This window comes from Battus philenor, unplaced genomic scaffold, assembly GCF_028537555.1.
Source record: "Battus philenor isolate CCGP_79_NKW_IND1 unplaced genomic scaffold, ilBatPhil1.0.hap1 SCAF_14, whole genome shotgun sequence".
Classification (NCBI taxonomy): domain Eukaryota; kingdom Metazoa; phylum Arthropoda; class Insecta; order Lepidoptera; family Papilionidae; genus Battus; species Battus philenor.
Window position 1 is genome coordinate 2,204,733 of NW_027181676.1, and position 23,576 is coordinate 2,228,308.

General features: G+C 32.4%; 1 protein-coding gene across 1 annotated transcript in view; it reads right to left on the minus strand.

The window, feature by feature from the left end:
• Window positions 1-1,315: 1,315 nt before the first annotated feature.
• Window positions 1,316-23,576, minus strand: part of Sobp (Sine oculis-binding protein) — a 46,562-nt gene continuing 24,301 nt past the window's right edge. Inside the window, exons 2-4 of the mRNA XM_068761320.1 lie at window positions 10,901-11,030; window positions 2,971-3,149; window positions 1,316-2,641 (exon numbers count right to left, since the gene is read on the minus strand). Coding sequence (XP_068617421.1) covers window positions 1,403-2,641; window positions 2,971-3,149; window positions 10,901-11,030 — 1,548 coding nt within the window. The 3' untranslated portion in view covers window positions 1,316-1,402. The remainder of the gene's footprint in view (window positions 2,642-2,970; window positions 3,150-10,900; window positions 11,031-23,576) is intronic.

Genomic DNA, 23,576 nt, shown 5'->3' on the forward strand with positions numbered 1-23,576 from the left:
AATTTCAGTCACTTTTTTTAAATAAACAACAAACTTGTGGTTTAAAATTGTTTTGGAAAAATAACGTGAGGAAACAGGCATTTTAGTAATCAATTTTTAAGCTTTGTATCAGTTTAAGTGTATAATGTACTAGCCGAAAAAAGTTAATACTAGAAAATATGCACCACTTACCTTATTGGTTAGTGATGACAAGTTAAGGACGCGTTTACATGGAGGCAAAATATCAGTCGACATTTGGCGTTTGACACATTCTCTTGTATACATGAATTAATTTGTTTATTTACCTTTTTTACAATATGCGTAATGGTAAAGTTAAGAGACTCGGATACAAATTGTTACCAGTGTAAATTTGATAAAAGTAGCCATATGTAAACGAATCTTTAAATTTCTTTAAAACTGTTGAACTTTTAGCGTACATGAATCACCTACACCTTTCACCTGTTTGTAAATTGAAATTTTGATTATTATGTTTAAAATAAAAATAAATACTCAAAATTAGTATTCCATATGTTTATTTTACATCGAATTATAATTATGTTACTAATATCACATTTACAGTGCTTTCTAATATTAAACTAGGATATCTATTATAAAACAATTGATCACTTCTTAAATCTAGGACTAGCTGATCGAAAGTAGAATGAATTATTTGATTATGATTCGCTTATGATATGTTTTTTATGAGTTACGTAAACATTTTATGCTGAGAATGGTAACGGTAGAGTTCTCTTGATAGTCGATCCAACAAAATTCAAGGTCATCTTTGATTCTGTATAAGCTGTTTTGGGGCCGTACATAAAATACGTCACTTCCTTCACACTTCCTTCGACTCTCCCTGGAAATATTACTTCACAAAAGCTAGACGCCACTAAATATAACGGATTCTCACACTTAAAGTTTATTTTTATATTAATAACGAAATTATATAAATTAAATTAATATCTAAAACATCTAATAAAAATTATTCTTTATTGTTCAAATGTCCACGGGTTTTTAAATTTAGGCCTCTCCTCTTATCACATTAGAGCGAATGTATTTTATGAACGACCCCTAAAGGACTGAACATCGCACCAAATTCTTTAACAACCATGTCTGGACTTTGAGCTATAAGGTTACGTAAATCATGTACAACGCCTTAGTGAAGAACGGCAGGTGGGGACAGAGGAAAAACTAACACGGGCCCCATTTCTCCTCTGAGCATACCTAAGGTAACACTATAGTAGCTTTTCAACTGTCTTCTTCAAATGGAAATATCGACACGTTTGAGAAACACCGCTTGTAATATAATCTTTAAAAGAGAACTCTTATAATAAAGAGTTCTCGGCATTCCGCGTACAACATTCTTCTGATGCACAGAATTATTATATTTTGAAACCTATATTTGTTCTTTTTATATATGAGATTATACTTCAACTATTTTCCTTGTCTTAGGGATTAGTGGCTCATCTTCTGTGGTAACTTCTACAAGTCTTCGTCGCTTCCGCAAAGGTCTTGTGGACTCGGAAGGCTCTCTGGTCTTTGCGACTATTTTTGCCATCTTGTTTCCTAGCCTCGTTATTTTAAACTTTGGCAGCGTTTGCTCTGGGTTCCGCGTTTCACTTGTTTCATTTTGATCTTTTTCTAACCGTTTGTTTTCTTCTACGATAGATTCTAAATTAGTCTGTTGAATCGCCGCCTGGATTTCTACTTCGATGGGGTCTTCAGAATCGTCAATTTTCTTTTTAGCACTGTTCATTGTGAAGTCAAGTGGACCTTCTGGTTCTTCGTTATTTGTTTCAGTCTTAACTTTACTCAAATGCGCTTGAAGGAACGACGATATTGGTATAGGGACGGGTATTGGAAGTGGTATTGGTAGTATGACAGGGTATGGAACTAAGACGGTGACGGGTGGTGCTTGGCCTAATGGTTGCGGGAAGTTCATTGGTGGGATGATGCGAGGTCGTTCTTGCATGAAGCCGGGACGCGGTGGAAAACCTACTCTAGGTTGAAACATGTATCTGTGGTCGTTCAAATGTGTGGGTGGTTCGAAGACTGGAGGAGCCATTCCGTAAAGAGGGTTAAATGGTTGAGGCACGGAATGGGTCATTGGTTGTGGAGGTGAGTGAATGACGCTGGTCGTTGCCGTGCCTACAGTGGATGGAGAAGACCCGTCCAGAGAAGGACTACACATCCGCAAGTCCTGCGCCTTTGGGGTCGTGCTGTGTTGTCTTAGATTCTGGGACGTGATGGTCGCGGAACATTTAGACGTTCTGCGTTTTCGTGCGTTTATCTTTCTATCTTTTTTCAGCTCTGGTGATTTTTGTGTTGTTTTCTCCTCTGAAGGCTTTGGATTCATAAGCTTCGCCGTTGGAGCGACTGTTATGAGTGGCAGTGGGGATTTTCTCTGCTCGGTCTTTTCTATCGCCGGTTTGACGGTCATGTTTTCTGGGTTCGGTGAGCCGGATTGTTCTGACGCCGGGGACGCTGACCTGCTCTTACAGTTTTTAAGCCACAGTTCGGGAGTGATGAGGTTTGTGGAAGTCGAGGCGCTCACCAGGTGTGGGTTGAGATCAAGGTGGGCCTGCGTCTCGCGGCAGAATATATGCATTTTATATTGATTGAGACATTTGTCCGAGCAGAACTGAAGTTGCGTTGCGCCATCCTGGGAACAGAAAAAAGTATATTTGTCACCAAAGATATTTTTTTTAGTTTTTAGGCATATTATCAGAACAGCTATTTAAGTAATAAATCAAGAGATTTAAATCAATTATTAATAATTCATATGTTTGTTTCTAAAACAATAATTTTTTTTTATAAAGTGTACCATATATCAATTGACAGGTAATACCATATTCTTACATTCAATATCATTTTTTACAAATGCAATAGCTACACAATTACCCTTTAAAGCTTCTATTTCTTTAACCAATCATCCTGCATACAGTTTTCCTATGATATTTACGATATGAGTATATATTAATGTGTTCTCACCTGGAAGTCCACGTAGGCTACAGTATGTCTCACATGTCGGCACCAGTCGCAGGTCTTAGCGCGTTTGAAGTTGGCGCGACGGGACTGACTGAAGCAGAGCTCCGAACAAAACGCAGCACCCGCTTGCTGTAGGGCTCCGCCCTCGCTGGTGATGCTTTTGTTGCACCATGAGCATTCGTCTGTAAAAGCAGAAACGTAATCCTAATGTGAGATATGATGATAGTATGTGTGAAGCCGAAATTAGCCGGTTGTCTCATTCCAAAGGCCGATGTGCAATTTTATCGCCAGGTACTGTACACATTAAACACTCGTCTTGTTTTGGGCTTTACATTTTTAATATGCTGTTCATTCCTTATTTTATAGTCGTGATCATATTTTTTCACAGCAACATTTTAAGTTTATTACATATATTATACACATCGCATAGTATATATACCTATCATATATGTGATCATAGTAATAAATTGTTTTGTTTTGTTGGAATTTAATTCTTCATGTTACATTACCTATTAAGTTTTCTATTTACTTAAATTAAATATATTATTGTCAATACATATATACTGCATATTTTATTTACTACATCGCAAGTAGAGCGAAAGAGTGTGCGTTTATTGTTGACGAGAATTAATCATTCGATTATTGCTGGTCACGGATGGGTGGGCACGCGAGAGGCAAGCGAGCGAATAATCTGTTTAAACAGCAATTCATAGATATAATTATTTATGTAGGGTAAATATCAAATGTAACACAAGTAACGAAACCTTGAAACTGATACCGAGAAATCAATTAAGACATTTAGGGCACATGTACATAAATATGGAAGAATTGTTATATATATTAACTATTTTTATTTGTAACATATATTCATTTGATGTGGATATCTATGTTTATTGTCATAGTTCATAACAAATGTGATCTCTCATTCTAAACCTCATAGGCAAGTTCACGGCCTCTCAACATGGAGATAGCTATGCCAGGGATTTTTTACGAGATCGGAATGAGGAGAACCTTAGATGTACGAAAGTAACCGATTGGCAGAGCTGATAGCTGCTGGGAGAATGAAGACCACGTCCACCGACAAGAGAGACAGACGACCTTGTTAAGGCTATCGAAAGAGGCTCTATTAAAAAGCCTTTTGTCCAACTAACAACCGAAATCATCATGATTATTATCTTTAATTACAAATAAATAAACTTGGAGTGTCTTGTAATATTAAAATAACCGCTTTATACAACATGCATTTGAATATATATAAAATTAAATTTTTAAAATTTTTGTTTCTCTATTTGTTACGGCTAATCTCTAAAATAGTTGATAGAATTTTAACGGTACTTATGATCGCAGGTAGCTAATGTAATTAGAAGTTACTTATGCTATTTTTATTTTCGAAAAAAATTTAAACAAAAAAAAAAAAAAATAATATTTTTAATGTAATATTCCACGCGGACGGAGTCGCAGGTACAGCTAGTTTATATAAAAATCTAATATATAAAATTCTCGTGTCACGGTGTTCGAACTTGAACTCCTCCGAAAGGGCTTGACCGGTTTTTACCAAATTTTACATGCGTATTCAGTATGTCTGAGAATCGGCTACTATTTATTTTTCATACCCCTAAGTGATAAGGGTTGTTCACCCTTAAAATTTATTTTTTATTTTTTGACGAAATTTTTTGTTTTTATTTTTTTATGATACAACATACAAAAATACATACAAACCTAAATTTTCACCCCTCTACGATCAACCCTTATCTTACATTTGTTAATTAAAAACTTTAATTTTTTTTTGCAAAACAACGTTTGCGGGATCAGCTAGTATTATTATAAATATATGTACATTCTTATTAAGTAAACATGTACATGTAAACAGTGCATATAACCTCTCTTCATGCATATAACCTATATCTTTAACACAAGACCACGAGGCTGACAGTATAGACGTCAACTGAATAAAAAATACTCTCCTAAATAGAAGCGCAAGTCAAGCGAACTACATCCGAATGGGTTTTAAAACGCGCCGACCTCGTGCACGCGCGCCACACCGACTACTCCTACCTATCCGCTCCTAGATATCTATTCAGTTAAAATGTCATCGAAGGAAAAGATCACACCTTTCACCGAAAACTGAGTAGGTAACAATTAATCAATACAATTCGTCAGGCGGCGCATTTAACGTAGATGTTTTCTAATTTAGTAACCCGCGAATTTCGGACCCGCGAGTCCTGGGCCCGATGAAGCTGTAAAAGCCAAAACGGCTAACACCGTCCAACATCAATGGAATATAGCCAGAAGCGTTGCTGGAATTTCTTCCGCCACTACTTTCAGCGCTAACACTTTACCTAATTAGTAGTAGTGTTACTGGCTAGGCAATAGCAAGCGACCAAGTCGATGTTCAGACTTCTCTCGTGCTCCCTAGTGTCGGAATACTAAGTGGTTATTATCGACGAGTGCCTTTTTTATTTATTGATCCTAATTTGTATCGCCAGTGTTTTTTTACATTTTTCTTTGCTTTTACTAAACTCAGACATTTGGGAGAGGGTTGCTACTAATTGATACGGATCTTTCTTCTCCCATCCGCGAGTCACAACAGCGTTTTCTCATCATTTACAATTTTTCTACATACATATTATTTTATTTCACGTCGCTGTCCAATCGCTACAGACCGTTAAATGACTTGAGGTTTTGGACAATGTGCCGGGCCAACTCATCAAAAGATTCTGCCGTAGTTTATTTCTTGAAAAGGTCCGGTAAGTTCAGTAAGAGTGGCTGTCCAAACCTAGGCTCCCTGATGAGTGTCCACAGAAGCGATTTAAGATTCCGGTCCGGTCAACTTTAAAAGATATCTTAAGCTAGGCGCCCTCTGCCACCTTGAAACCTGCGGATTCTGCTATTGCCATTTCGGAAACAGTGACAATCCGGTCCAAAAAAAAGGTTAAATTACTATTGATCTTTCGACTCGGTACAGTGCGTATAGAATTAAACGAAATGTCATTTTGAAACGAATATACCATAGACAATTTTTTAATGTTATTGCAAACAATTTGTAAGATGAAACTGGTAATTGAAACCAGTCGTTATTACGGGCCATCCGTATTTACTCAGAGTCTATGCTATCTCGTTATGGGCCTTATTAATTTCTGTAAGAACTAATGACTCGGTGTCGAGTTTGCCGGGACATTCGAGACGACTTTTCGATAATAGGAATACGTTTACAATTTCTTTTTCTTTTTTTTGCTATAATAAATTTGAATTTTTACATCTATAGTTATATTTACATTATTATTAATCTTTATATATACATGTTGAATTTAAAGCGGTATTTAAAACATGAACGCACGCATTTCCAAGATTTAACACATATTTTTAACCAACCTATAAAGTGCTCACTCTGAAATATGTCAAATAATTTTTTTTTTATTGGAATACGACATGTCAATAACTTCTGCCAATATGAAATCTACAGAGATAGATACTTAACAATAATTTATAATAATATTTAGTAATCAGAGTTTTAAACATTATAATATTAACTTATTTATTATTTTTGACGCCATTGATTTTTAGATTAGGCGTAGTGTACATTAATCAACAGCAAATGAATTATACATGTTCTTTTAAGCTTTCACGCCTATTTCCAATTATCCTATATACTATTTTTTTAAGATTCACTACTTATTTCAAGTTTAATGAATCCTACGCATACGTTCAGAGCATTAACAATGTTTTTATTCTTCCTCATAATTGAAAATCGTGGTCAAACCCGTCAATTCCTACTATCTTTTTTCTACAGGCTGTTCTATTTTATCAAAGTTTTGTAAAAGCATTAAGTGTGAATTATGAATAAGACTTCATCCATGGAATTAAACCTGCTACCAATGATTTGAAGTCTCACTAGTAGAGATGTGTACCTACGTAAGTAAGTATGTAAGTATGTATGTAAGTCTGAATTTGGTTATAAAATGTAAATTATTTATATATTCTTACAAAACATTTTCCGATAAAACGCACTTTTGACAAAGATTCGCCGCATTTTTTAAGAATCAACAATATTTTGTTATTTCTATTGTTAATATTATACCTTATTTAACAATTCTTTTGCTACTCAATCTTATATTTAAATTTCTATTTATATTATCTAACGTTTAGTCGCTTCTCAGAAGACACTTCTTGTTATTTGTTATAAAGAAATATAATTATAACTTGCAACACTAGCAGTCGGTGGTATATAAAAAGGTTTTTAATTACGGCTCGTCAAATTTTCTCAGAAAATGTTATCGGCAAATGCACAAAGAAATTATTTGATTTGAGGAGTGCTTGTAACGCGATGTGGTAACATTACGCTTTCATAATAATCACATTTTAAACCGCAACCTTCTATATTTTCATTTGTCTATCTATCTACCTTTATGATACACTCACCAGGGTTGCCAACTATGCATTTATTTTACCTTAAAACATAATAGCATTAAACAAAATCTTGTTTAAAATAGAATTTACTTTTTCAATGTAAACACACACACACATTGCAATTTATAACACGAGAATCAATCTTTCTAATAGAAAAGTTTTTCCGTGAAAATTTATATCGATACATAGTCGACATACATATATACGTTAATCATGTCTACGTGCTAATCAAAATAATATAATTGTGATTTTCATAAGGTTAGGATTAGATATAAAAATGAGGTTGTTATACTTTTCTCTATGCAAGATAAAATTATAAGTTCTCTCGTGGGCAACTGTGTACATTTTTGCTATATGCTCCTGTGTATTATCTCTGAATTATTGTGATTAATTCACACTCAGTTTATTTAATAAAAACTTGTAATAAAAATTGTGAAATGAATGAGAATGAATCGCATTAACAATTGTATCAAAAACTAGCCGTACCCGCGATTTCGTCCGCGTGAAATTTAACGAAAATTATTTAGTATTTTTTTTTAAGAATTTTTCTAAAACAAAAGTAGCCTAAGTGACTCAAAATATCAGCTACTTTCCAGTTTAAGTCATGTCAAAATCAGTACAGCCACTTCAGAGTTTAGCCGGAACAAACAGACAGACAAACAAAAATAAAATAAAAAAAGTAATTTTGGTATATGGACCGTCTATTTATATTCATGTGCATGTAGTAATAAACGGTTAATATGACATTACAAATGGACATTTCAGTATTATTTATTTATAAAGACATTTCTAAAAGAGACGAATTAAAACTCGACTGAAGCGGTTTTGGAATCTTCTCTTACCAGGACTCAATTGAGGAAGCATTAAAAGAAGAGTTCGAATTGATTTTAGTTTCAATCAATTAAGTTATTCTGGGATTCTAATACATATCTATCACACACAAATAATTATTATTAAAAATTGTAAGGGGATAATAACATGCATGTATTTTTACAAAATACTATTACATTGATCATCAAGTTTCTTCATCGGGAAGTTTACTTACCCGGTAATTTAACAAACTTATAGCTAGCTGTAAAAATAAATACTACAATTGTATTCAAACTTTACTTTTGCAAATATAACTAGTCGCGCAAAAGTAATGTCATAATGTGAACGTGCCTTAATCTTTATAAATGGCGCCAAATTGCGATTTGACATTTATGATGTAGATATATAGAGAATTATTTGTCAATAAACGATGGAGTATATCTAAATAAAAAATAAATGTAAATTAAGTCATGTTCACATTATGAAATTACTTTTACACCATCTTTAATCTGCCAACATTGTATATTTTATATTGCATCTGTTGATACTAATGCTACTAGTTCGGAGGCTTTTGCTACTTCATCCGGTCCGAGTTCGCGGAACTACAGCGTTCTCGAACTTAACAAAATATAAATAATGTTTGCACTAGATGAACGAGATTTAGTTGGCACGGAGGTTTATTAAGTATAGTGTAATAAATATATATTTTAGAAAAAACAACTATTTTTTGAGGGTAGCGGTAATGATAGCTTAGTTCCGCCTAGCTTATAATTAAAGTTGAATAGAATACTAGGTATTGATTATCCAAATTTTAATTAAAATATATATTATTTAAAAATGAAGCATAATTAAATTTACGGACATTTTTAGATAAGAGAAAATAAGTTATACTTGACTATAGAAAGCTTTTCCAAGACGGCTAAAAACTATTAGGTATAGTCAGTTGAATATATAAATATAAAAAAATAATTTAAAATATAATAACGTTGACACCCCTGACGGTGGTGTGTACTCGTACGATATGCGAAGTGAATTTGTGGCGCGCTCATTAGGAATAGTAAACCCATTTTGTGGTATCAAATTCATTAATAACGTACATTTAAAGGCATAAGCAAGCCAACGAATTTGATTTTCAAATACGTTTAATTTTAATTTAAATACATTTTTAACCTGGCCTTATAAACTACACTTAAGATAAAAAAAAACAATAGAGTAATTAACGAAAAATTGTTCATGTCGATATGTTAAAATTTTGTTCATAACAATAAATGAAAAATATCATGGTTTTCGAAAATAATTTAAAGAAAAATATGTATAAATACAAATTGTAATAGGTTAAATTATTACCTTTGTTAATAAGTGTGTGTTTTTAATCTGTGATAAATAATGTATTTTTGATAATTAATAATCCTACATTAAGCGCCATCTATCGACATATATGTGTATTACTGCCATAGCCTGATGCCAAAATATTGTAACTGTATTGAACTTGTAAATATATAATTAATAAATATACGTAATATTACTACCACCTCGTTTATAAATTTCACCAAAAAATAGATAATTTAGTTGAAATGTAAAAGAAAAACAAGTCCATTAACTACTTTACGGAATCGATGAGATCATAATCTTTCAATTTCCCGCCAAAACTTTCCTAAAGAGCGGGAGGGTGATTACAAAAATTCATAGAAATACAGCTGCGTTCAACAGGGGCACGTTTCTCAGTATTCAATGAATATATTTCTACGAAATGTTACATTCGGAATTTAAATTATTTTTTACGAGAAATAAGTATTAACTATCAACATGATTATACTACATTCTTTTGTATTTTATTGTTTTGTAAATATGCATTGAATGACTAACGTAATAAGTTGTAAATATAGTTTTTAATATGTTTAAGCTTTCTAATAATATAGTTAAAGAAATAGATATATTTGATGTTCAAATACCCTAAAGAAGCTAGGAACGTACTTCTATACGTAATGTTTGATTGTTTATGACAATGTATCTGTGAGTGTATGCACTTCGGACAAAATTGGCCGCTACGTTTTTTTATGAACACTTTATATAGTTTGTAGTATGTGTAATAAACTAGTTTATTGAAACTAATGAAAAGAAGTTATGTGCGTACGGTAAATAAACCAAAGCAGAAATTAAATAATATAAAGGCAGTCAAAATTATTAAAAAATAAAAGGAGTTAAATTTAGTTATCAATATAATGTTAAATTTTTTTTATTACATTTTAAATTACGTTGTAAGATCATAATTGACATATTTGATGATTCTAATATTTATATTTATATCATAATTTATAATTTGACAGGAATTATTTGTAGCTACATTTTATTTTATTAAAAGAGCCCAATTATTATTATTATTTATGGCCAGGGTTGTGTATTCGAGTATAATACAAATATAACAAGCGAACGTATTTAAATTTATGCAATGTTATATGAAACTCAAGGTCGATGGAAGTTGTTGCATGCGGGCGGCGCAAGATCGGTCATCTTGGCGACCTATGGGGAGACCTATGCCTTTCAAGTGGCGTCTATCGCCTGATAGGATGATGATGATGATGATATAAACTTATGAAAATATACTATAGAACATAGCAGACAATTTTCTGTGCTCCTGTTGGTGTCATAATTGAAATAAATAATTTATACCTTTCTTTTATTTTTCTAGTGTTATTAAAAAAAAAACTTAAAATACCTTTACTCTTGTGCTCGCTTTGTTCTGGACTGGAGTTGTCTCGAGCCCTGGATGCCGCCCAGCGCCTTAGCTCCAGACGCTCGTAGCCATACCAGCCTAGCAGCTCGTTCATAGCTGTCTCCGCAAACTCCTGTCAAAAACGACACATGTTAATTATTTATTTATTCTTATTATCATTCAGTTAGAATCATTTACAGTGACCACTTGTATACGTCATTAAAAGAATGAAGATCCCAATTTCATAGAAACTTAATTTTAATAGTGCTTTTATCAATTTGAAACTATCAACGTTCCAAATATGGTTTGATTTAAAAAAGAACTTGTAATAAAAAAATCGTTTTTTTTAAGATCCTGGTTTATTATAAACCTTGTAGGAATTTAAAAAGCTATTCGCTTTCTGCGGCTGATTAAAAATTACCACCGGTGCACGTATTAGTTCCTCATAAATTAACCAGAATACCAAGATGACGGATAATTCGTTGTTCAAATTTGAATTCGAACAATAATTTTAAATACTATTGTGGTAGTAGTGGCCAGCAAGCGGTCTTAAATGAACAAAGTTTAACAAAAACATAAATGAAAAAGAATGGAAAAATAATATAAATGATACTGAACGATATAGCTTTTTATTATTTAAATTTAGAGATTGAAGTTTTGTAGATAAAGTTTACATTTTTAATTTTTTCATCATTTCCATTTTTTCTCGCCTAAAACTTTATAAATAGGTTAACATACAGATTATAATGTAGCTGCTGTATTCCGAGTTATATATATAATTATAATAACATTATTTGTCATTTGTCGTAATAAATTACAAATTTTGTATAAAAAATTGAAGCGGTCGAAATTTTACAATAAAATTTGCATTTTTAGCATAGCAACGAGTGTCAACAGACTTTTATTAAATAAACAGTTCGAATTTTAAATGTGACTTGTTTTTTTTTTTAAAAAACAACCCGTAGGGTCACCAATACTGCTATTGCAAAGTTTCAAATAGTAACGCGGTGGTGAACTATCGCCAATAAAATATATATATTTCTTTATTATTTACTGCTTTCCCAGTGTAACGTTTTCAAGACGCAATAAAGCTGCGAGTATAAGCGGTTGAGATTTCACAAGTACAAACGAGTGTCCCATAAATCAATAAGACTGTCCTCGTTGTCTCAAGTGGGCTTTAAAAACTCCGTGACATCTCACATTATACCCGACACTAAAATAATGTTGTACAGTGTACGTTTATATAAAGAACAATTTACATGAAATGAATGGAGTCGCAAGCGACCTCATTACGGCGGGATTTTATTGCCAAACGTTGCGTTTATTAATTCGCAAGTAAATATAAAATGTGATACAACTCGACTCGGATATCTGTGTCGCTTAAATAATTGTCTATGGTACGGTTTTTGGCAGGAAAATGACTCTTAAAATAATTGACCTCTTATAAAAATAATATAATCGATTTCTAAAAACGAATCGAATATCTCGAAATCTATATGTTTTTAATAATTCACAAGACACTATAAAATGCGATTAAAGAAAAATAGTACATTATTTCGCTTAAATAGCTACATATAATCTACGTGTTCGCGATAGAATTATTTTTATAATAACTGACATGTTATAATAAACATTGTGATGGATTTTGGTAATCCAATATAATCATCACGGTGGACGCCCACTGAAAGACATGCCTCCCTGAAAGATCAGCATAACCGATCTTGTGCTGAATGGATCCTTACTTGTTCTCTGTTGATGTTAATGCTGTTAGTCCGAGGGCTTTTACAGCTCCATCGGGGCAAAGTTCACGAAGTGGAAGGATCCGTGAACTTAAAAATTAAAAAAATAAAAGTTGATAGGGCGCGTACCAGTTGCCTGAAGACGCTTGCACGTAGCAAAACGCTCTACCCGTGTAGAGTTGTGTATTGATTGTGTTTGGTGTTTTTTTTTTTTTAATGGCCCCCGCTATTGGGGGCCTCTCGTACCCGCTATATTTTGTTGGACAGGGACTTTACGGGCAAATTTAATTATTCAAATAAATTGTATTTGGTGTTGTGTGCATGCGATTTGGGACGGTAGCGTGGACCACAGACAAGCCGAGGAGGGATCCGGATCCAACCACAGTTCAACCACGCTGTTCTCGGCTACGGGATGACTTCTGGGCTAAACGGGTGTTGTTCCTGCATTAAGTGACTCGCGCGATTGTACAGAATCAAAACCGTGAATGTTTTACGCTATGCTTGCGGATCCGTGGTTCATTTCAGAACTTTTAAAGCCCTGTGAGATGGTCGCCGTGTTCTTGACCATGTCTTTAGTCTAACGATTGGGAGGCTTACCCGCGCCATGACTTACGGCTCGTGGCAGCCACTCGAGAACCTTTCGATCTTAACAGCTGTCGGTTGCACGAGCGATGTGCGCCGCCCACTGCCAGAGTTTATTTATTCGTAACACAGTATGAAATGTTATAAAATAAAAATTGTATATATATATATTTATATGTATATATCATCATCATCATTTATTACTATGTCCCCAAGATGGCAGAGGGCGTCCACAGTACGTCGCCACCCCGAGCGGTCTTGAGCCTCGCTTGCTTCGCTCCACGTCATTCCAACTGCCTTCACTGCAGTGATCGTCCGCCGCCATATATATATATATATATATATATATATATATATATAAATGACTGAATTAATTTGACGCGAAAAAAATTCGAACAATAATTACGATTTAATCTATTATATTTTTTTAAATTACTATTATTCAAATCACAGAGTTTGTATTTATTGTGAATTTATTTCTAGATATATCGTTGACTAGTATCGCAGTACTTGTCCATGTTTATTGTGCGGTCTTTAGACATATTTTTTTCTCAGCGATCAGCAAGTTCTATTTCTACTACACGTTCTAAATCTCTTATAGCTACATAAAAAACGTCCAGTTTAGACGACATCAGCGTAATATCCAAGGATTCTATACTTTTCTTTCATATATATAGTGTTATATAACCGTAAAATTACGTAATGTAGTTTATAAATATATATATACACACAGGATGATTGAAAACAGATGTAAAAGCTTTAAAGGTATAGCCTTTTTGCTGTCAATTAATATATGATACAAAAACGGTAAAAAGGAGATTATTTTACTATTTTTTGCCAAAAACCATTCAGAAATTATAAAAACACGTAATGATGATATGATAATAAAAACCGTTATCAGAATTCAGATTATTACATGTTAAAATTAATTATTGTTTACTTTTTGCATACTTTAAACTGTCAGAAGCTATATGCCTATCGCACATCAATAGAAAAAAAAATTAACCTTTTTGTGAGTGATCACTTTATATAGGGTGATTTGGCAAATGAGCTGCATATTCACCTCTCTAAATCTTTTACACTTAAAACCAAACTACCTGTATATGTATTTGTTACATTTGTGTTATAAATAAATGATGTAACATGTTTCAGCCTGTTTTACTGACAAATGAGGTATACATTTAGACTCCTTTAAAGCCTTTCATTGAACATCCTGTATAATGAATAGTATCGTGTGTAGCACCGATGTATGAAAGGCTCTCGCGCAAAGAGTAGCTGATATCAGTTACCATCTTTTATAACACCTTCATTACGCGGCAACCGGATATCACTGATACAGGAGCGCCAGTATAACCTGAATTAATTAATCCTTAACCGGCTTGCCTCTGTAGTGACAGTGTCCTGTGGATAGGTAATATTTCATTAGAAAGATGACCAGCGCGGAGATAATTGGTCTCCGGTTACACAGAATAGCGACGGTTTAGAGGCATTTTAATTTTAAAACTCTATTTTATCTGTGCACCTATTTTTAATATTTATTCTGCATCTACAGCCGCTATAAACACTTGTTAAAATACAATAGCTGTCACATAACAATAACATAAGATTTCGTTATATAATATAACGAAAGAAAAACAACATTTTTTTATTGCACGTAACATTTATTACAATTACAGTGTGTTAGTTTTATACAATAATATAAAACAATTATAATTATATAAACTTTACTCGAAGTGGTCTCCGTTGACTGCAATATAGTCCTTTAAACGTTGAAGCCAGTTATTAATAACATCACACACTCTTTCTATAGCAAAACTTTTTACTGCCAATCGTAAATATTGTTTGAAGGACTCAAAATTATCATTGCTTTTAGAGCAAGGCATCTCACTAAAATACCACCCTGTTATTTTCTAAATTATCAAGTAAAAAATGAACAGTGCGTCTCTTATAGACTCCAAGTCCCAAGCCATCTTTTAAAATACGAGATAAAATCTTTTGCTTTTGGACAGAATTTCTTCGAATTCTTTCCCTTGCTGCTTTGATTGTCTCTCTTTGATTTTTCGTATGAACACTACGTTGACGGCCAAGTTTTTTTTTCTGCCACAGACAGAGGAGGTTTTTGTTGTACCTATCAATAGGCCGGTACACAAACATTTGACGAATGTCGAGCCTATGGACAATATTAATAATTGTATTTCGCACTATAGCTAGTTTATATAATTCAAAGCGATGGGGTTCTCTTTATCACCCCACTACATTTTAATATTGAATCCAGTGGATTAAGATCAGAACTAAATGACGGCCTGTCTTTAGCTCTGATGAAGTCCGGAATGTTCTTTTCTAATCAAGATTGGATGGATCGAGGTTTATGACCCGGCGCGGTCTTGTTAATAGGACCATTGGTTATTGAATATGGTGTTGGTGAAGTGTTTAACTACCTTGTCAAGAATCGTATTTTAAAACTCATGTGCCTCATGAGAGCTTGTAGCATAAATAAAGTAATTTTGTTTCTAAAAATCTTGCTCAATTGTAAAAAAATTCCTATTCGTAAGCAATATTCAACGCTTAGTGATGATGGAAGGAAATTTCAACCGTGTGCGGATGTCGTGAATCTACAGTTTTATAATAAAGTGATTATTTAGTTCAGAGACCACTATTTACATATATAAATTCACCAATATAAAGCTTTTACATCCATTTACAATCAGGCTGTATAAAACAATGAACACACACATAGAAGGTTTCCTCTCGTTTCGATTTACGCCGTATTTGCGAGCGCTGTGTCGGGTAATAATTATCACCTCAAAACTCGATATTCTGAGCACACGTTGCTAGTGAACATAGGGTTACCATATTTTAATAACGAGGGAGAAAGTCCGAAAGTTAAAATTAATTACGTATATTGCTTTAAGAATTATATTTATTTATTTCACTTATATTTATTATGAAGCCATTTATTTCAATATTTAACAACATCGATTTCCTCGGTAACAAATTTACAAAATACTACAAAATATTACTACTACTACTAATGAAGATTTTAATTAAAACTTGATTTAAATACGCAACATAAATATTTTCATTTTATTCAAAACTCACTAAGCAATATCTTTTGTTAATTTATAAAAATAATAAGATTATTAAAAGAACAGAAGGGATTAAACTAGAAGTCAACTATTTGACACACAGTCTTAAAATTTTATATTAATTTAACATTTTAACAAAAATAAAACACGTCAAAAACATGTGTCTACAATACAGAAACGAAAAAGGGTGCTAAATTGACTAAAATGGGAGTTTAAATACGTTATTATTTTATTTATTTATAGTTTACAATCATATTTCATAAATATGTATGATATACTTCATTAAGCGCACTTAAAAGAACGTGCTTCTGCTAGGCAATATACGACTGTTGTACAAATTTATTACAATAATATCAACTCTAGAATGATCTCCAAATGTTATTTATTACCGGTTAGACATACAAAAAAGGGTAATTGGTTATAGGTGTAAAAGCATTAAAAAGGGCGTACATACTGTTCATTAAATGTATGACCAATGATTACAGAAATAATAAATATCGAAATGATAATTTAGTAAGAAAAAGAATTTTCAAAATTCAGATTACTACATATTAAAATTAATTATTGTTTAATGCTATTACTCGTTACTACAGACTTCGTACTGCTATAAATTATAGGGCTGTTGTATTCCGATAATATTTCATACAGATCACTTTATACAGGATGATCGGATGCTTGTATAAATACTACAAAACACGTGGCTCGCAAGCCACATGCGTCTCTCTCTGAAGAATTATTTGTAGCGCGCGATAAATGTACCCCAGTACAATTTTCGTTTTCATGTAATTATATTTAAAACAATTGTTATCGTTTCATATGTTTCAAAACATTTTTTTCGTTTTTTTTTTAAATAACTACTGTATTTAATTTCAATGTATGTATTTTGTACTTTTGAAAAAATTATAATATTTTTGAAACGTTATTGTTTGCGGCTCACCAAAAATTAACCATATATCGAAAATTGGCTCGTATTATCTATGGACTTGGTCAGACTTGGTCACTTCCGATATATACAAATCGACCTTTACATGCACGTTTATCCTGATGTCTATATTTTTTAATAAGTAATTCTGGTCACCCTATCTGCAAGTAAAACACCGCCCATTAGTTTGCTCCTGGCCGATCAAATATTTCGCCACCGCACTCGCCCAGTGATGTGCCGAATGAATGCGGATATCGATTTTCTGCTGTGCGTTTACGAATTAACGCGGCGCCGCTGCGTTCGGAATCGATATTTTGTATTTCATCCACAACATGGAATATCTCGTTAACATTCGCGGAAATTGTAATGTGGACACCGAAACAAAATGTAACGCTATATGAATATCTTTAATGATTTTTCATTTTTAAATGCATGTTGAATATACTGTTTTCTTCGAATTACAATCTATAATTATTTATGGAATAAAAATTTGCCTCTTTTTTGTAAGGGAATACGATGTCAGCTTTTCGAAATCACTAATTTTATTTTGTTAATTATAATGCTAATAAAATACAATTTCATACAATCTTCTTACATTTGACTGTCATCGTAATGTCTTGTGAGGCACTATGGCGGTTCAGTCGACAAGTGATTCTGTGCCAATTTTTTCTGAAGATGATTTCGTTGCTAGCCCGAATGGCTTTAACAGCTTCATCAACAAAGAACGCACAGAATAAATGGTTCCGTGAGCTTAACAAAAATGTACTAGGTGGATCGTGTTCTAAGATGTCGATTGTATGAAGGTAACAAACTTAACTTACATCTAGTCGCCTTAATAACCTTTTCGCTTATTAGACACAACAACGTCGTTCTGTACATTCAATACCTAATGAAACGTCCAACTTCTTTGAACCATCAAACAATTTGTCCAAGTCAGTCTTTGTTAACCTTGTTTTTTTGCATTTTCAAATTGTCCCCCTTAACAATCAAATTGCTTCCATTTGGGACGTGGGCCCCGCGTTGGGAAGCACTGGTCTAAATGCAAAGAACATTCATTTCAAAATGATGAACATTTGCAATTCATCATCAGCTCGTCTTAAGTTCTATACTATGATTTATACATGTAACTGACTTCACTTATTACGTCACAAATTACAAAGAAATAAATACACATATTAAGTTAACGTCTGCCTTTCAAGTTTGTGTTAGTTATACAGATATCTATTTCTAACATCAAATTATAGAGCAAAAAACAATTTTTAATACTGTATGTAGACAGTTATAAATACACGTATAAATTACACATATTATTTCAATTTATATTTCAAATAAATGTTTATATAAATTGACGCAACTTGATACTTGTTTTATCTCACTTAAAATGTTTTAATTTATAGTTAACAAGGAAGAAGGATATAAAGGTAAATATAATGTAATTTAATAATTATAAGTAATTATGAAGTATTTTTTATGCGAGCTGATTGCTTATAGGGGAAAAATCTATAAAGAGATGCATGTTTAGGTCATTTCTAAGCAAAAGCTTATTAAGCTTTTTACCTATTTCCAATCAACCGTATAAAGTGATGATTTGAAAACAAGATACAGTGCCCGGCGATAAATATTGCACATCGACCTTTGAAAAGAGACAATCGGCTAATATCGGTCAAACAAAATACAAAGAGTCTGGTATTTATTAGGAGCTGTTACAACAAGTATCATTTGCGTCTTTTGATAATTTTTTTTTTACATAATTTATTTTTGTATTGAAATACGACACGTAAATAACTTCTGATAATACAGTCTGTGTGGACAGATAATAAACAATATTGAATTTTAATAGGTAGTAATCATAATTTTTAAAAGGCTTTTTCTTACTCATTTGCGTTTATATTTATATATGGTTATTGTGTGATGTAGTGCATAACATTTAATGTAGTGAATGTACAGCTCTTTTGTCAGCAAAGAGCTGTAAAACTTTTACACCTACAAACAATCACTATGTATAATGATTATGAAACATGTTCCATTAAAACATTTTTTTTAAAAAAATGCGACAGGCGAATAATTTCTGCGAGTACAAAGTCTACAAGGACAAATAGTAAACAGTAATTGATTTTTATATAAATTAATTCGAATTTTCAAAACGCTTTTATTTAATACATTATCATTATATTATAATAACTCAAACACAAAAATAGACACTACACTTAAGACTAACACTTGTGTAATTCGTTTCACGTGGTTCAACCAGATAACATGTCAAATAAAGGACAAAAATATTCAACAATGCACAAAATTAAAAGTTAATATTTCACGAATCAACACTAAGAAGGCTTTTACGATTGAGAGCGAAGTTACAGGATCACGAAATCCGATAAAAATTGTTTAAAATTCGTTTAAACACTAATTTATTTAGTTATGTCGCTATGCCAACTGAAACGTATTCTTATGCAATCCTATTTAGTGAAAAAAAATATAACATCTTACTAAGAAATTAAATGAATAAAAATCAATAATTATTCTGTTTATGACATAATTGTCAAAAATGTTTTTAATCTGTATTCGATATTGCATTTATATAATATGAGTTAAAACTGTCAAATTGTTAAGTCTATAAAACAAAAAAACGTATGAAAATAAAAGACAAAGGCAATGTAAGGCGCGCAATGTAAAACGAGTTTCGCCGATAATATTTTGATATCCAATATAACATGGCTTTTAATGGCGGGAGCTAGAGTAAATTTAGGAGCGTTCGTAACCCGACACCGCGACCTGCGCGCCGGTGTTGCCAGTGGGGTAACTTATACCTGGATTTCGAGGTGAAATAACTTCTGCCCTGTCTACCGTTAGTAGTTGGGTGATTTTATTATGACATATTCCGCTTGGCTCCATGCTTTGCCTATCAGTTTTAAGATATTAAAACTTTTTGGTATAATTCTAATAATATACTAGATCATTAATTTTTAACATATTTAAAACAACGTCGTTTTAGTTACATCATTTATATCTCAAGAACGACTAGATCAATTTTAGGATTTCCGTGTTTTTGGATCTGACTATAATGTGATATTTATCTATTAAAATATCAATCAAAACAGTCCATGTTAAAAAAATTCTGGAAACTTGTTCTTTGTGAAGTGGCAATCCTATATAATTGATGCACAAAGTGTGAATTATATACGATTTATCTCGGAGTCGAATCCGCGACCTACGATCGCGAGTTTTAGTATTCTACCGCCGGGCTACCACTGTTCAACAAGATTCTCAATCACAGGGAGTTCTGCCATGAATTCAAAAAATAATCTATTTTAGCGGCCTTCAGCTGTCATTACAGTGCCGTTTACGAAGTCCGTCTATAACATAAGATCGCTGTTTACAAAGAAAGCTTTTTAAGAAATATTTAAAGAAATAAATTTACTTTACAAACATTATGATGAAATCAAATTATCGCGATATCAGCTTGTCAGGTAACAGCATTCGAACATTTAACATGACCCGCAATAAATAATAAAAGGTAATTATCTTCAGAATTACCTGTACTATTTGTGTAAATTGGGACGATATAGAGAGGGTGTACTAATTGTACACAAATATGTGTACATATTCTCATATGATAATTAAACACAAACGTTTAGAATTTAAATCGACTAACGTAAGTTCATGTTAGATTAATAAAAATAACATTTCTACTTTTTAATTTAATGAATGACATCCGATATTCGAGAACGTGGTTTAAATTTTACGATTCAAACGAACTCTAAACGGAAACGCGAGTGATGTCACCACGACTATGTTTTTTTTTAATAATCGGAAAAATGATTGTGCAAAACACGAAAGCTCATGTTAAATTGACACATCACTATTTTTGTAAACATTTGTAAACGTTTTCAAGCGATTATTTATCTTAATAGTTTGACGGAAGGTAGGTTATCGTATGTGTGTATGTTACCGCGCACATTAGCTGAACGATCAGTTTACACGGCATTAGGTAAATTATAAGCTCGACTGCCGGACACGCGATATGTTTGCAGCTAGTCTCGCTTCTGACACAGTAATACTATAAAGGTCTTTGTTGCCGCTAACGTGAGAATTAATTACATCTGACTTAAAGATATCAATCTTTAGATGTAACTATTATAGATGATACTAAAACTAATTGATGATGAAACTTCTTAATGAATTATTGATCTTTTAAATGACATTTCAATAGACATTTCATGCTTCCTTGCCATGTGAAAGCAAGGACATTATTTACAATAACTTTTTCATAATTTTTTTTATATACGTTGTCTACGCTTTTCTTTTGTTTTGTCTTGTCTTTCTCTTCCCCTCTTTCTCTTTTTATTACTGTTCCTATTATACTCTTACAAGTACTCCAGAAAGATCTGTCGTCTCCCTCTTGGCATTACAACGTAAAGTTCTACAACATATTACATTAAGTTTATCTCTTACATAATAACCATTTATTATTATTATACATATACACCAATACCTCACTTTGCGTTGTGGTTACGTTCCAAAAAAAACACAACGCAAATTGAAACGCCACAAAGTGAATTAAGATTTTCTATAGCAAACCATGTAAAGATGGAAGATAGGTTCCAGGAGCACGAAAATACTAATTTTATAAATAAAATTGAACAAAGTAAAGATTTAAAAATCAAAAATAATATAACTCTGTTAATAAATAAATTGGAATAATATTAACTTTTTTTTGTAACCAGAAACAACACGTAAAAATTTATATAAATTTATAATTCTCTTTTAAAAAAAGCTCAACGTACTACATTACAATACACTTCGTAATTGAAACTGAACTCTAAAATTAGCAAAACAAAGTGAAAATAAAACTGTATTCAAATTATGTTGATTTTTAGTTAGAAAAAGAATCCCCGAGTTTTGATGGCAAGGCGCAATTAGAAACAAAACTGTTGCCATCTTTTAGAAAAAAAAAAAAAAATTAAAAAAAATTTATAGACTCGAACCCAAAACAACGTAACCTCGAAAATCTAATGAGGCACAGTAAAAATTAGTAGTAATTAAGCAGCGACGCAACTTCAAAAAAACGCAAAACGAAACGACGCAAAGCGAGGTGTTGGTGTATTTCTCTCTTCTATTGACTTAAGTCATATTTCTTTTCTTTACTGTTCCTATTATACTCCTACAAGTACTCCAGAAAGATCTGTCGTCTCCCTCTATGGCATTACAACGTAAAATTCTTCTACATTTTACATTAAGTTTATCTCTTACATAATAACCCTTTATTGATATTATTATTAGAGGTACGGAAATTTCGCAAAAAAAAATCATCAATTTCGCATTTATATTTTTCAAAATTTAAAAATTTCGCATAAATTTCGCATTTATATTTTTGAAATTATAAAATTTGTGTAAATTAAGTATTTATTAAACAAAAATATTTGTTTAGTAATTTTATTACTAAATATGAAAGTAAAGTTTAACAAAATACAAAATTTCAAAGTACAAGTCTTAACATTGAACAATTTTAATTAATTAAAATATAACATTGTAGAAATTTCAACATTTGACTCCTTAAGCGTCGTTCTTCCGTCCGTTACGACGACATTGTATATGCTGAAGAAGCGTTTAGCGTCCACGCTATTGGTTGGTCTCCAAATACTCTGTAATGCTACTTCAGCAAAGGACGGGAAGTTGCATTTGACAGCCAACAATATGTCCCTTACATTGGGGTTTTCATTTATATTAATAGGCCGAAGAATTAACCTATGAAAGTGCGCATACCCATCAATTAGCTCATTTTGAGGAAATCCGTGGAAAAAAAGAATTTTCGAAAAGCTTTCCAGCAATACGTTTATATTTAATGTGGTTGAACTTGCAGCCACAGGTGGAGAAAACAATTGGCCAATGTGAAAAAAAGCCTCGTTCATCTTATTTAATTTCATGTGAAGAGAAAGTTTACTGAAACTTTTGTCGCTTGCTGATTTCAACATAGTTTTCATTGTCTCGTCATTTCCTTCATAGTCCTTAAGACATAGTGACGTCTTTTCATAAAAATAACCTTGACGTTGCCGTTCAAGCGATGATTTTAAATCCTCTAATTTGTTCCATAACAGGTGTGCAATGGGATAAATTGTCCCTTCTAACTCATCAATCAATTTCATTATTTTGGGGCAGAACTCAGAGATAAAAGTTATTTGAATTTTTAGTTTTCGCTTAAAAGTTATATCAACGTAACATTTTTTCAAAAATAGAATACTAGAATTTGGAATCTCCACTTCATGAAAAAAGTCAAGTATGTAATCCAAATAATCATTAAGATATAAAACTGCAATTTGCAACAGCAATTGACGCGAGTCGCGACTCGGGCG